At 36.6% G+C, this 15,423-nt stretch overlaps 1 protein-coding gene across 2 annotated transcripts in view; it reads left to right on the forward strand.

Moving 5' to 3' along the window:
* The window catches only part of ARMC1 (armadillo repeat containing 1), a 39,105-nt gene extending 32,763 nt beyond the window's left edge, over positions 1-6,342 (forward strand). For both annotated transcript variants that reach the window (XM_055318463.1, XM_055318462.1), the window contains exons 5-7: positions 3,129-3,245; positions 3,331-3,405; positions 4,168-6,342. In XM_055318463.1, the coding sequence (XP_055174438.1) occupies positions 3,129-3,245; positions 3,331-3,405; positions 4,168-4,359 (384 nt within the window). In that variant the 3' untranslated portion in view covers positions 4,360-6,342. The remainder of the gene's footprint in view (positions 1-3,128; positions 3,246-3,330; positions 3,406-4,167) is intronic.
* Positions 6,343-15,423: the final 9,081 nt, after the last annotated feature.

Genomic DNA, 15,423 nt, shown 5'->3' on the forward strand with positions numbered 1-15,423 from the left:
TTCATGACTCTGAAATCAGGAGTTGCATGCTCTACCAACTGAGCCAGCCAGGCTCCCCTTAGTCTAGAAGTTTGACTTATTTGGGTCTTTTGTGTATCTCCTTAACATGTTTACACTTCTATCTCTGATGCCCTTATCTACTAATTTAATCATCTGTGTTTTTGAGTATGTTTTTTATAGATTTTTGTAACTATAGATTGACTTTTCTAATTACAGGTTGGTTTGGGGTTTTTTTTTTCTTTGCATTTTTGGTAATTTTTAAATGGATGCTAGGCATTTGCAAACTTTGTTGGATATAGCATATATTTATTTGTATGCATATACTTTAAAAATATTCTTGAGATTTGTTCTCGATCACAGTTACTTGCAAACACTTCTTTTTGAGGCTTGCTTTTAAGTTTTGTTAGGCAAGACCATAGCACCCTTTATCCTAGGGATAATTTTGCTACGCTACTGAGTCAGTACTCGTCTGGGTTCTCTGTTCATGCCCCATGTATATATCAAAGTTTTTTCACTCTGTCTGATGGAAACCTGAAGTATTTCCAGCGTGATTTGAGCCTGCAGAACTATTTCTTCTATTCCTTTGCAACCTGGTTCTTTATCTAACCTCAGGTTCTTTCTTCACATGCATGTACTGATAATCATTCAGCTGAAAACCTGAAAGGAGCTCACTCCAGATCTCCAGTGCATGTCTCTCTCTCTGTGGGCCCTCTTTGCATAGCTCTGCCCTCTCTTGTGCTCTGTCCTGTGAATTATAGTTGCCTTGACCTCCCTGAATTTTCAGCGGTGTCCTTAAATGAAGAAGACTGCTGGTTTCCCTTGAATTCTCCTTTTCTAAGTTATAGCCTGGAAACTTTCTAGGCAATATGTTCATATTCTTGTGGAGCTCATTTCATTTGTTTTCCTTTTCTCAGGGATGTTTGTTTCTCGTTGTCTGGAAATTATTCTTTTATTCATTTTATTTTGTCTGTATTTTCAGTTGTTTAAGCCTGGAGGTTAGATCCAGTCCTTGTTACTCCATCTTGACTGGATTTGGAAGTCTTCCTGAAGTTATTTTGAGCAGTGCTAAATTATATAACTTTACATATTTAAGAGTAGCAACCTGATTCCCACTTAGCTTTTTAGCTATGCCAGGTAGGTTACTTTAGATTATCCACAGCATTTAGGCCTCAGGATTTAGGATTCTTGAAGTAAGAGTGAGGGGAAAATTTTCATATGCATATTATCCATGACATTGCCAAATAAGATAGTTAACAACTATCTTACTGAAACTGGGGTCACAAGGTCCTGAAAAGTTTCTAGAAAACAAGCTCTGGTAGATGTAAACTGTTTGAATGGATGAGATTAGGATATATAAAATATCACCAGTGCCATCTAAGTTTAATGAATAAAAATAATACAGTTCCTTTTGAAAGCTAGCACAAACCAAATGATAAAACTCAACAAAGCACAGACAAGAAAACAGGGCAATGTATTGTATGAAATCGATTGCTAAAATCTAAAATAAAGTGTTAGCAAGTTGAATCTGGCTCCGTACTATAATGTTAGTAGGGAGGAAAGCAATGATTAAAGAGTTCTTTTAAAGGATTGTTGGAATAAATTTGAAGATTGATTATATTCAATGGAAGAAAAGAGTGAATCAGGTAATTTGAAGCAGTGTTTCTCAGGGTGATCCAGGGACTTAGAGTCAATTGCAGATGCCTGTCATGTCAGAAATAACTGATTCAGATGCCTGGTCTCAGTAAAGACAAGAAAATGTAGAGGTGCTGATACGATATGTGAGCTGGAGGTGGAGGGGAGGGATAAGGTGAAACTTTTTTTTCTTTTCTTTTTAGATTTCATTTATTTTTGAGAGAAAATAAGTAGGGGGAAGGGAAGAGGTGGGGGGGGAGAGCTCTCAGGCAGACTCCCTACTGAGTGTGGAGCCCAACAGCGGGCTCCATCCCATGCATGACCTTAGCCGAAATCAAGAATTTGATGTTTAACAGACTGAGCCAACCAGGCACCCCCCTAGTTACTTTTTAATCCATTTTTGCTTGGATCTTGTGTTTGAGATGACCACTTGATATCCAAGTGGGTATGTCTGATAGCAAACGAAAATAAAGTCGTCTTGGAGATACACATCTATGTTTTCCATGGTAATAATGGTTGAAGTGATGAGAATAGTCTACTAAGGGACAAAGTAGGAAAGAAAGTCACTTAGTTTTAGGCACTGGACCTTGTAGGTAAGATGAGACAGATGGAATAAACAGTGGTCTCAGTAGTGTATTATTAGGAGTCAAACACTAAAGGAGTATGTGACACTGTGTTGTCAGAGGAAAATGAAAACTAAAATGAGGGATTCTTGAGGGGGCACCTGTGTGGCTGAGTTGGCTTCTTCCTTTGCTCCTACCCCTCACTCATGCTCTCTCTCCCTTTCTCCCTCTCTCAAATAAATAAATAACATCTTTAAAAAAAAAAAAAACAACCCTTGAGAATGCAATGGTAACCATTGAGAATGCCATAAATGAAGGATGCAGTGATATTTATAAATACCAACTGCTTTAAAAAAAATGACTCAAACACTGAACACTCACTAACTGTAACATCAGTTTATCAGAATTATCCTTAGATTTTTAAGCCAGAGCAGAGGTCAGCAAACCTTTTCTTTAAAGGACCAGATAGTTAGTATTTTAGGTTAAGCAGATATGGTCTCTGTTGTAACTACTAACTCTGCTATAGTATGAAACTAGCCTCAGACATTAGATAAACAAATGTGTGTGGCTGTGTTCCAGTAAAACTTTATTTATAAAAATTTATTTTTTTCTGTATTGTTCTTCCATTCCTTTTGCATTAAGAATTAACATCGGCAAACTTGTTTCTGATAAAAATTATTGAAACTAAGTATTAGTAATGAAGCTTGAAAAAAATCCTGCAAGAATTACTAGTATGTTGATTTTATAAAATTTAATAAACTTGACCAAACACTATATCCAGCATGCCCTTAAGTATGAGACGGTAGAACTGAAATAGGCATATTTATTACCCCACTCCCCCCATATAATGACTAATTTAGTGTGGTTTGAGTTAATTTGTTTCCTTTTATTATTTGGCAATTTTAATAATTTGTGATTTTCTTACCTTTTCAGTCTCGGAGAAATCTCTGTGAAGAGGCTTTGTTAAAAATTAAAGGTGTTATTAGCTTTACTTTTCAAATGGCTGTTCAGAGATGTGTGGTGCGGATCCGTTCAGATTTGAAAGCAGAGGTTAGTATTTTAAATGGCTGAATATTCTTGAGTTTATGGGTAAACCAATCAGTGTTCAAAATTGTTCCTTTTAATCCTGGCCTAGGCTTTGGCATCAGCGATAGCATCAACCAAGGTTATGAAGGCTCAGCAAGTTGTGAAAAGTGAAAGTGGAGAAGAGGTAAATGCTTTATTTAGTTTTCTTTATACCTGACTCTTGATTATCCTTTGTGGCTAGCAGATTGCTATTATTTTCAGGCTATTAGTTGCCAAATATATAGGAGTGTTGTTGGGTCGGGTTATCTTAATGTTTTTTGGCTAAGGTTAACTCTGTTAGAAATATAGAGAGATTTTATAGATTTCAAAGTCTGTTCTTATATTCTGTGGATTTCAGAGTCTGTTCTTTATCTCAGTGGAGAAGCTTTCCTAATTTTGTACGGAAATAAAGGATATCTAATTTCCTTGCATTGGTTTTTAAAGTCTTTTTAACCTTAGTTTAGTTTTGCCAACCCAAAAAATAAAGGTCTGTTCCCACCATGGATAGATAAATTTGGTGAAAGTGTTTGCCTCTTGCTACTTTTGCCCCCAGTTTTGTGATAGGGAAGACAGATTTGTATCCCTTTAGCCTGTCTGTCTTCCCACAGAAAGGAGGTTCAGGGGCCTACAGTAGCCAAATACTTGCTTTTGTTTTCTTTAAATAGACAGGAGTTGCACATTTATTCTTGGAGCCTCAGGAGAAAATCATCTTAGTTTTCATATTTCTGCTTTTCTGTGCTCAGCAATTGGGCCTACCCTTCATGTAAGAGGAAAATTTTTAAAGGAACATAGCTCTTGAGAAAAACAGTGATTAGAATGAGGAGTAAAATTGACTTTTGACTAAAGACATGTATCCGTGTCACTTAGGTTGATTTTATACTAACTCTTAACATGTTCTCCATATCAGATGCTGGTCCCATTCCAGGATACACCTGTGGAAGTAGAGCAGAACACAGAACTGCCTGACTACCTGCCTGAGGATGAGAGTCCGACAAAGGAGCAAGACAAAGCAGTGTCCCGGGTCGGCTCACACCCAGAGGGTGGAGCTAGCTGGCTGAGCACAGCTGCAAACTTTTTATCCAGATCATTTTACTGGTGACTTCAGTTTGAGTCTCAAGGACTGTGTGAACCAACAAGGGGCCAGTTTTCCATTGTTGTGGTGAACTGTCAAGTGCAATTTGCAATAAGTTATCATGAAAAGTTTTTAGATTATATGATTGCGTATGCTGCATTTTACATTTTATTGGACGTTTTGCCCCACTAAGTGGTAAGAAGGACAGAGGCTACAGGTGGAGTTCTTTGTTTATGAAGGTATTTTGGTTCTGTTTTCCTTTAATTGCCTCACTTTTTAAAAAACATGGGTCCACTGTTAAACCAAACATATGTATGTGCAGCTTTACATTTTATTTTACATGAAGCACGTGATTAGAAAAACTCATTTTCTCCTCAAGCCTCAGGACCTATCTGAAGAGAAGTTGGGGGGGGGGTGGTTTGTGGGGGGGGTTTTAGCTCAAGTTGTGCATGAATTACTGAACATCTTCTCTGCTTTTCTTCATGAAGGATACTTGCTTTGATACTCTTCACTGAAAATTGATGAAAACGTTTCTCATTATCCCCCTTTTGTGCCTTTTTTAATTTTGCCAACCATGTTTATAGAAAGAACATTACTATAGAGACATTTTGCAAATTAAAACACGTTCATACGGACAAAGCAGTCCTCTAAAAATACAAGTCTACAAAAACTTTGCCGTCTTATTTTGTTGTAATTTTAATAAGATCAACCCAGAATCAGCTGAGAAGAATGAAACGTGTATATTAGCAAAGTACTATTGGAGACTGAGTGTGATCAGATGCTCCAGTTGACTGTTGCTCAGTGTGGTTTTTATCAGCTCTTATGAGTTCCGTCCAGCATAATATTGAGAGCGACTATAGATGGTCTTTAGTCCTTACTTTGTGTTCATATACCATCCCTTGCTAGAAAAAAAAAAAAAAGTCAAGAACTAACAGACTTGAAGAAAGAAAACAAAAATCAAATGCCTATGCCATAGTGCCATTTGGTAGAGTCTAACCTTAAAACATGAATTGCTTGGCAGATGCCTATTCAGTAGGTGTTTCCTTGTATTGCCTTTTGTGAATTTATTATGAACATGCAATCATACTGAATGAACAAAAAAGAATCAAATTATTGCTCATAAAGAAATAAAGCCAGCATTGGTCCACTTAATTTTGTTCTCATGTCCAGCCAGAAAAAAAGAACTTCAGTGAAGGTAAGATAAATAAATATAAATATATATACATATATATTTTTTGGTAGATAAGAGCTAATTACATATATGGAATGCTTTATTAAATTTCTGAAATATTTGGCAACTAAAATTTTCCTTTTGGTGGAAATCCAGCTAAATCCAGATAAATTTTTAGTGCTAATATGATTAAGAAACTCATATGGAGAAATTGAAATTCTATTTCATCAACATGTAGAGCTGCTACTGTACTGCTTGTGGAGAATGTGAAGTGAAAATTGGACCCTTGAGGGTTTCCTTGCATTTTCATCGCTTCTCTTTTAGAGAAAATTAAAAGCATCCAGTGTCACTGGAAAAAAATTATTGTAATATACTTCACCAACAACAATCTTGAGTTCACAACCTTCTGGAGGGAGAGGTATTGAGGGTGTTGAGAATATTTTTTATGTATCTGGGCTCTGATTCAGCTGACACGCACAACTGAAAATAGAAGCTTTCAGGGCCTGTATTGTTTTAAATGCATAATAAACTTGCTGCCAGAACCAGATGTGTTGAAAAACAAAAACAAAACCACCTCCTTTCTATAGCCATTAAAACAAAGTTTACTGTTCTGTTGTAACAAGTTTGTATTTTATTTTGCATCGCCACACATCTGCCTATTTAAAAAAAACTACGTCTCTTTGGTAGTAATGGTTCAGTACAAGTAGGTATTACAGCTTGATGTTTGTGTGTTCTAAGTGTTCTTTTATTCCAGGTCTTATAGAGCAGTTAAGGCAACTGTAATGGCATTTTTTGAAATATATTGTAAAATAATAAAAGGTAACATAATTAAAATTGAATGGATATTGCATCTTTGTGATATAAGCATTATTGATTACTCTTGAGCCTGTTTGTATCCACACTGCCTGGCACCTTCTCCTAACTCCCTGCAGGTGCGTTACCCGACTCATTCCCATGCATCTTCCCCTCATCTTCCCAGCACCACACCTGCCTCTCCGTGGGTTTGGATCAGCTGCTTCTCTACATACACTCATTGTAGCACTTAAATTAGATTGAAATGATATTTACCAGTGTTTCTTCCCAACTGAGCTCTTTGAGAACTGAGAGTCTGTAGCTGTAACTGGCTAGCAGTAACTGTGCAAGTATTTTTTTTTTGGAGGATGAACAAAGAATTTTTTCTTTTTTCTTTTTTTTTTTTTTAGAATTTTTTCTTAAATCAGTAAAAACAAATGACAGGTAGTAATTAACTTGTTGGGCAAATAGGGAAAATGTCAGGTTGTTGTTTTTTTTCTGGCAGGTTTATGGTCTATTGGTGAGTATCAAGTTTCTTATTTGCTTTGTCATTTGGTTTTTATTTTTCAAAAAAAAGTGGGAGGGGAGCATAATACTTGCTCCACTGAATAATGAAGTTAAGGTCAACTTATCATGAGTCTTATAGAATTGTTATAGGAGAAATTTATTACTAGTTATTTCGATTTCCTGTTTTATAACTTAATGGCTGTGTAATTTTAGGTAATAATTTAATCTCTGGGGTTTTTCTTCATTTAATGGAATGGAGATAATTCTTATACTTTATGGGGTAATTATTTGAATCCAGTGAGATCATCATGAGTAACTGGAAACTGAAGTCTTACAAGTGTAAGATGGAATTATTGTAACTGGAAGTTTGACACGATTCTATTCTTGTGCTCGATTCCAAGTGAGACACTATACCTTTGTAAACACACTTATCTGGCTCCTCAGCTTTCTGTATCCAGTTGAGGGTGTTTTTTGAGGCTTAGTTCACAGGTATTTGATTTTTATCTGAAGGTCCCTTGAAGAATTCATCTATTGTTAGGCTTTCAGTTACCTTTGAGTCAATAATTTCTAAATCTCCACTGTACCATCATCTTTGATAGCTCTCCTTTCCTTTGCCATACCGGACAGATACAGTCTGTGAATTTTTCTTTTAGAACCAAGCTCATGGTAGGCATGCAGTAGACTTGAAAATTAAATGTGTCAGTACCGTGCCAAGTGCTTTACAAATATTTGTCCCTTAACAACTATAGGTAGGTGCTTTTGTATCTCCATTTTACAGATGGGGAAAATGAGGCAGAGGAGTAATAAGTAGCTCACTAGTCCCAGATGACAGAGTTTACTAGTAAATAGTGAAGCCAGGTCTCCAACCCAGGCAGTCTGGCTCCTGAGTCTCCACACTTTGACAAGGCAGTCTGCATTTTAGGGGTCCTGCTGCTGTGCCTTCCTGGTTCTTTCACCACCATTCCTATTCAGACCCTTGCTCCTGATTCATGTCAAGTGACCTAAGTTGGTTGTCTATTAGCAATCAGAAACTCTGGACACCAGAAAAGTCAAGAACATGAAAGAATTAAGTCTCGTTAGGCCACAACAAAGGAAAACCACGTGTAGAGCAGCTAGCCTGTCTAAAGAGGGAAACCATGTTTGTTACATGGATTCTGGGCTTTTAACAATGCCAAGCTTCTGGACGTTCTGGTTGTTCCAGACCCTTAAAATACCACCTGTGCCACATAAAACATGTCTAGGCCAGAAATCGGCTTTTACTTGTAGCCACATTCTCATCTATCAGATTAATCTTAACAGTATTTTTGTCATTTTCTGCATGATGTCAACAAAGGACTATGGCTTAGTTTAGACTATGTTGTCTAGCACCAAAAGTGTCAAGAGTTTAGCTACCAATGTAATCCTACATACATTCTATAGCTTTATTACAGACTTTCTATACGTGAAGCACAAGTTATCTCATTGTTACAAACTCTGCTTTATTTAGTCTATTTATTATAACCTAAGTATTTTGTGTTCATCCTACTCTCTTAAATCTTTGCATATGTTCTTTTTTATTTTTATTTTTTTTAAGATTTTATTTATTCATGAGAGACAGGGGCAGAGCCATAGGCAGAGGGAGAAGTAGGCTCCCCTAGGGGAGCCTGATGAGGGACTTGATCCCAGGATCCCGGGATCATAACCTGAGCCAAAGGCAGGCACTCAACCACTGAGCCACCCAGGTGCCCCTGCTTGTATTCTTTCTTATCTGGAGTTTCCTCCTTTATACTGTCATCTCCTTTAAAATATTTTATTATGAAAATAAGGTCAGTATGTTCTAGAAATGCATAAAGAAAACAAGTCCTGGGCAGCCCTGGTGGTTCAGCGGTTTAGCACCGCCTTCAGCCCAGGGTGGGATCCTGGAGACCCGGGATCGAGTCCCATGTCAGGCTCCCTGCATGGAGTGGAGCCTGCTTCTCCCTCTGCCTATGTCTCTGCCTCTCTCTCTCTATGTCTCGCATGCATAAATAAATAAAATCTTTAAAAAAAAAAAAAGTCCTCTGTCATCCTACAACCTAAACAATATTAATAACTTAACATTTCGATTTATTCTCATTTGTTTTCTTTTGTTTCAGTTGTTAAGAAGTATACATTTAAAAAAAATTTTTTTTAAATAAACTATGTGCCTGGTGTGGGGCTTGAACTCATGACCCAGAGATCAGGCGTCAACAGATCCTACTGACTGAGCCAGTCAGGCACCCCTACACTTGAAATTTTTAAAGTCTTCAAAATAGGTATGCAGTGAGAAATGACTTTGAACCACTCTCACCTGGTTTTTCTCACCAGAGATAGCTATTTTTACTAATTATGTGTGCCCATCAAGAATATTCTATTAATTTACTGACTTTATTCTTGTATAAAGCAACTTCCCCCCCCAGCTTCACAGTACTTTTTTTTTTTTTTAAGATTTTATGTATATATTCATGAGAGACACAGAGAGGCAGAGAAATAGGTAGAGGGAGAAGTAGGCTTCTCACAGGGAGCCTGATGCAGGACTCAATCCCCGGACCCCAGGATTATTATACCCTGAGCCAAAGGCAGATGCTCAACCACTGGAGCCACCCAGGTGCCCTGCTTCATAGTATTATATTAATGTTCCACCAATTATTTAGCAGTGCTTTGATTGCAATCCTTTGCTATTACAAATGGTGCTGTGTCAGTGTATCTGTAGAGTGAATTTCTAGATGTAGAATTGCTACATCAAGCCTGTGAGTGCTTTTATTTGGAGAGTTCCTGCCTCCTTAGAGAGTATTCTGGTTTCTTCTCTTACTAGAATGATACGATAGTTCCTATTTCCCTTCAGCCTCTCCAACTGTATTATCCCACATTTAGCCCTTTGTGGTCTAAAAAAAAGGGAGGGGGGATATCTTCTGAATGAGAGTTAGCTTTTTTATAGATTTAAGAGCTATTTCAGTATTTCTTCTGTAAACTGTCATTTTGGGGGGGAGGGGATTTGAGTTTTCTTATATAATTTATGGAAGTCCTCATACTAAACAGATTTGCCCTTTTTTTAAATAAAAATATTTGCAGCACACACATTGCAACAGTATTTCCCAGTGCTTCTTATACAAATCCTGTGAACAATTTTCACCTTCATGGATCCTTCTTCCTCTTAACTGCTATATTTACTTTTTCTTTGTTTGGGACCTGTCATTTATGGTCCATTACTTTCCCTGAGTATGTTCTTACTGAGATCAAGATCCCTAAGGGGAGGGAGTATTTCTTATGTTTTAATGTTTGCCACACTGTGGAGCATAATACTGTGTTACTAGTTATTTCGATTTCCTGTTTTATAACTTAATGGCTGTGTAATTTTAGGTAATAATTTAATCTCTGGGGTTTTTCTTCATTTAATGGAATGGAGATAATTCATTTACCAGAAGAAATAAAGTAACTGGAGTCAAATACAACTACTGAGTATTAGGGTCGGGGTCTTCCTTCTTCATGACCAAATACTTGCCCAAATAATTGTTAGATATTTTAAATTTCTTCTACTCTTCTGGTTATAAATCTTTAGTGACTTTTATTGTGTCACATCCAAATTGTTCTGGCTTCAATATTCTCTGGAACCTATGCTATTCTCCTCATTTACCTGACACTTCTTCAGGTGATATTTTTGGTCTTCAGTAAATGCATTTTGTGTTTGTCCTCATCCTAAATTACCAGATTCTAGTTTTCCAGAACCAGCTATTCATGAAACCCTCCTTGTCTATCCCTTTTGGACCTTGCCAATCTGTCTCCCAATTCTTTAAATTCTTTCAGCATTTAAAGCATCTGCTGTACATTTGACCACTCAGTTGTATTGTTTGTCTCTTCGTTCCCAAATGTGTTCATTTTTGCAGAGCTTGCTTTCAAAACTCTCGCTTCCTCTTTTTGTACTGCCTTTTACTTATTAAGCCCAAACTGAAGCCTCACCAACCTTCCTCATTACTGCTGTCTTCAGGACCAGCCAGTTTGCTGAGGTTCTTTCCAGCCTTTAATGGCTCAGAAGCCCTTTTCTAACCCATGTTCTTCTGATAAGGAGTTTCTTGTAAAAATACAAGTCGTGTAGGTACCCATTTTTTCATGTTTAAATATTTTAGGCAGGAAGATAGTTGATTAGGACACATTAAAAATAATACTCAGTTTGCAGTCTATGCAAACAAATATTCCAGTGGGAGCAAAAATTGGGCAATAAAAAATAAACTTTCAGAGAAAAAAATGGTTTTGCAATTGATAGAAAAAAAAGGGAATATTAAGATAGGTAAGAAAGTACCAGTGAATGAGTTACAAAATGTTAGCAGAAAATGAAAGAAGGGAGGCAATACATGGAAACTCAGCCATACCGACCTTACCAGTGAATTAAAAAAAATAGGGCTAAAAGCAAATGTAGATGAAACCCTAAGGCAGACTGAAAATGTTGAGCCAGAAGTCAGGACTCCGTTTAGTAGGTAAACTTCAGGGAAAAAGGAATCCTTGCTTCTCAGTGTAGAAAGTCGGAGAAAAAATATACTGTTTTAAGAAAATGTATATGTAAAAATATAAATAGGTTTGTAAAACAAACTGCGTAGGCATTTACACTCTTAGTTTTGATTTTATTTTTCTACTTACCACATTCTTCCAGGTAATTTAAGGTCTGCTTTCTAAAAATTAGATCCTTGGGACACAGGATTAAAGCAAGTACCTAGTAGAAACAAAAGTGTCTCCGGTCCACTGAGATAGGAGAACTAATTTAATTTTTTTTAAAGATTTTATTTATTTATTCAAGAGAGACACAGAGAGAGGCAGAGACACAGGCAGAGGGAGAAGCAGGCTCCATGCAGGGAGCCTGACAGGGGACTCGATCCTGGGTCTCACAGGATCACACCCTGGGCTGAAGGTGGTGCTAAACTGCTGAGCCACCCGGGCTGCCCAGAACTAATTTAATATTAAATTCAGTAGAAAAATAGCTTACAGGCAATAATGTAATATCACTTCTGAGTGAAGATATTTATAGTGCTTGATAGAAGGACTACTAGTCTTATTAACTGTGGAAGCAGTATGTAGTAAAATTCTTAGAAATGACAATCTGTGGGAATCTTCTCACCCTGTGACTGCATAATAAGTAGCAAGCATACCAAGTAAAGTAGTGCATTAAAATGTATTGTAAACTAAGATCCTGATCACCAAGCTATTAGTAATTATCTAGGATGGACTGGAAAGCAGATCAGTGTTTTTTCTTCAGTATATGATTTCCTAGTGTTGAAATAGCAAAATAAGCCAAGCAGATGTTCTGTTACCACCACAGAAGTTATGTTAGACATATAACTTTTATATTCAAAAAGTTATATTGGAAATAAAAAATGAAGGTACTTTCCTTACTCTTTATGGTGTAGTATTTCTGGTTGGTGAAGCTCAAAGGAGACAAAGTGATAGAGAAATACCAGCAATTACTGGCTCATGCTAAAGGGAGCCACAGGCTTCTATTTGAGTGGAACACTTATGGGTATTTTTCAGTTAGGTCATTAAAATCAGTTACTAAATATTTGAAAACCTGTAGTCTCTAATTCATGGTGCTTATTGGAAGGATTATAGACCTAATCCTTCATGAGGTTCACAGTCTAGCGGGAAGGAAGACCTTGGAACAGATAATGACAAATGTATGTACCAGGAAATAATACAGAAGGTTTGGGAGACCTGATATTGGGAGGAAAAAGGAAGAGGGAGTCAGGGTAGGTTTCTTAAAGATATTAAGGTTTAAGCCAGAACTTGAATGATGAGCAGGACTTGGTCAGATGGGGCAAGGCAAGAGGAACAGCTTTATGAGGCTGGTGTGTGGAGTCTAAAATGAGACTGGAATGTTGGTGGAGGTCAGCTTAAACAAGACTTTGTAGGCCTTTTGATTTAGTACCTAAATAATTTCATCTCCTAATGTAAGTAATTCAATCACTATTAAGTGTTTGTACATTAATAAATGTAACAGTGACTTTCTGTTTTGCAGTTACTAACCGCCTTAGTCTGGTATCCATTTGATCTTCATAACAATCTGATAAAGTCTGTGAGAAATATAAATGGAGTTTACATATGAAGAAACTGAAGTTTGGGTTTGGTAATTTGCCAAAGTGAACGCATTTAGGCTACAATGTGGAAAAGGGAGAAAAGTGGATCTGAGGATACCAATCTATAATATCAGATTATAAGGCTATTTCCATACTTGGAGTACAGGGGCAATGGTGGCTTGGCTTTGGGTAAGTAGCAGTGGGCATGGAGAGAGGTGACCTATGTGAGAGGTCTTTTTAGGCAGTATCATAGAAGGACTTGGTGGTTCATTGTGAGAGGAAATGCCCAGGATTATCAGCAGCGCTCTAGTGGGCTGTGCTGATGGGATTGTAGGCAAAGATGTCAAGGATCTAGGCATGTGTGTTTTAAGGTAAGAGAGACTGAAATGTTTAAATGTCAGTGGGATGGATTCAAGAGAGATGAGACACAGAAAAGAGCATTTAATGTAGAATGAGGTTCAGAAGCAAGTACATTTGTAGTAGGGGTGGGAGGACTGGCCTTTGATAGATGAACTCCTCTGGTTCCTTCTGTACAGCTGACCCATTAAGACACTCCTTATATTACTATTCTTACATTCCTAGTGGATTAAAAAGACAAGGGGAATGGTTTTCTCTTAAGTCTATTTAAGATTAAATTGAAATGTGAATATGCTTAGTCTTACCAGACTCTTGTATTTTTTTATATTAGCATGGATAATTTAATTTAATTTCTTTCCATGAGACATCATTAGACTCCTAGTTTACCATCAGCTTTCTCTGATCCTTTCATTTAGTTCAGGGGGTCTCACCCTGTCTGTACATTAGGATCACCTGCATGATTTTAATAAATAGCATTGTTCATGTCCCCACTCCAAACACCTGAGCCAGAGTCTCTAAGGATAGGGCAAAGGCATGGATGAGGACTCGGGCAGGGGGGGCGGTTGCTTGTTTGTTTCAACAGCTTTGTAGTAATGCTAATATGCAGTCAAGACTGAGAATCATGACTTAGCTCTTATACTTTTAAGATCTAAAGATCTGAGAGGTGTTACCTTCAGCCTTTGCTCAGTTTAGGAAAGTTCCTTTCCTCCAACCAATTGGTTTCAGAAACTGCACAAACTGAAATTCAGAGTGAAAGCTTATATACAAAATGTTTAATTGTTAGTTGAATATCTTTGCTATTTTATTAGTTATTGGCTTTGTATGGTTTTTAGTGTGCTCATTTTGCCCTTGTACTTACATCTGGTGTTTTCTATTATAAATGTCAGGATACTGTCTTCCCCACATAGCATCTATTGTGGTGCCACCTATTTGATGTCACATATTCTTTACAGATTTGGAGTTTCTTAACTTTGAAATTTTCCTGTATTTTAGCCCCCAGTAGTATCACTTGTTCTGAAATATTTCTACACATATACTCCAAAATGTTTGGACTCTCCAGATATCTATAATCTAGACTATGATCAAAGTAAAAAGATAGTAAAAAGTCAAGAATGTGGTTTAAAAATTTCTCAAGCCACTGCCGGCCAGAACACTTAAATTTAAGCAAATGAATACTTAAAGTGGATATAAAAATTTTAGAGCTAGCAACTATTCAAAAGCATAAATGTTTTAGGATGAGGAAGCCTTTGATAGTTGTAATAAACTTGCATTGTATTGGTATCTGTTATAAATTACAGCTTCTATTATATAAACATGGGATTATGTTAGTCTGTGAGTCTTGGTTAATGGGTGTCACACATTTCCTGTATATTTATAAATTCTCCAAATTAAAAATATTAATCCAACACTAGGACCAAGAATGTTATCAGTAGAAAGGCAGCTATTCTATATGACTTTTTAGCAAGTTATGGCTATTATTTTTCTTCACCTGATTCAAAGGTGTGCATAGGATGTGTCCATGTATAACATACTTATTAGTGCTTATTGTAGAGGAATGGTATTGACAATCTAATTTCAGTTGTCTACATTTTCAAAACAATGAAGATATATCCCTGACCATAAAATAGAAATAGCAACCATTCGAGATAGTTTAACATTTATTGTATCATTTACTCTATAGAGGCAATCTCATTATTACAGTAAATATAGCCAGTTTATGTGCATATGTAGATGCAGGGATCTGTAATGTATATTGCAATTTATAACAAATACACAAATGTAATGGATATTTTGGGTTATTTTCAATACAAGCTTATATAAAACAGATTCTGTGGCCGTGTACTCTCTCAGGAGTGATTTCGGTTTCAAGACTTGAAAGTTTTTAAATGAAATTTTGCCTCCTTTTTTTGCAGATGGATTATTGAAGAAAAAGTATGAAAGCAGATTGATTCTGTATCCACTTTTTAGATATCATATTCACACACATTTTAATAAAAGTTTTCTCCGTGCAGTATTAATTCAGTTAAGGCTTTCTGATTTGGAGTTCATATGCATAATTGTACAAAGGCTCTGCAGTGTAATATCTTTGGATATGTATAGGCATAACAGTTTTCCAGAAGTAAGTCTGAAACTGATGTATAAATGTGCTCTATAAAATCAATTAATATTAATAAATCTGAATTGCTTTAAAGAAAAATTTTGGATGAT

This window comes from Nyctereutes procyonoides, unplaced genomic scaffold, assembly GCF_905146905.1.
Source record: "Nyctereutes procyonoides isolate TBG_1078 unplaced genomic scaffold, NYPRO_anot_genome, whole genome shotgun sequence".
NCBI classification, from domain to species: domain Eukaryota; kingdom Metazoa; phylum Chordata; class Mammalia; order Carnivora; family Canidae; genus Nyctereutes; species Nyctereutes procyonoides.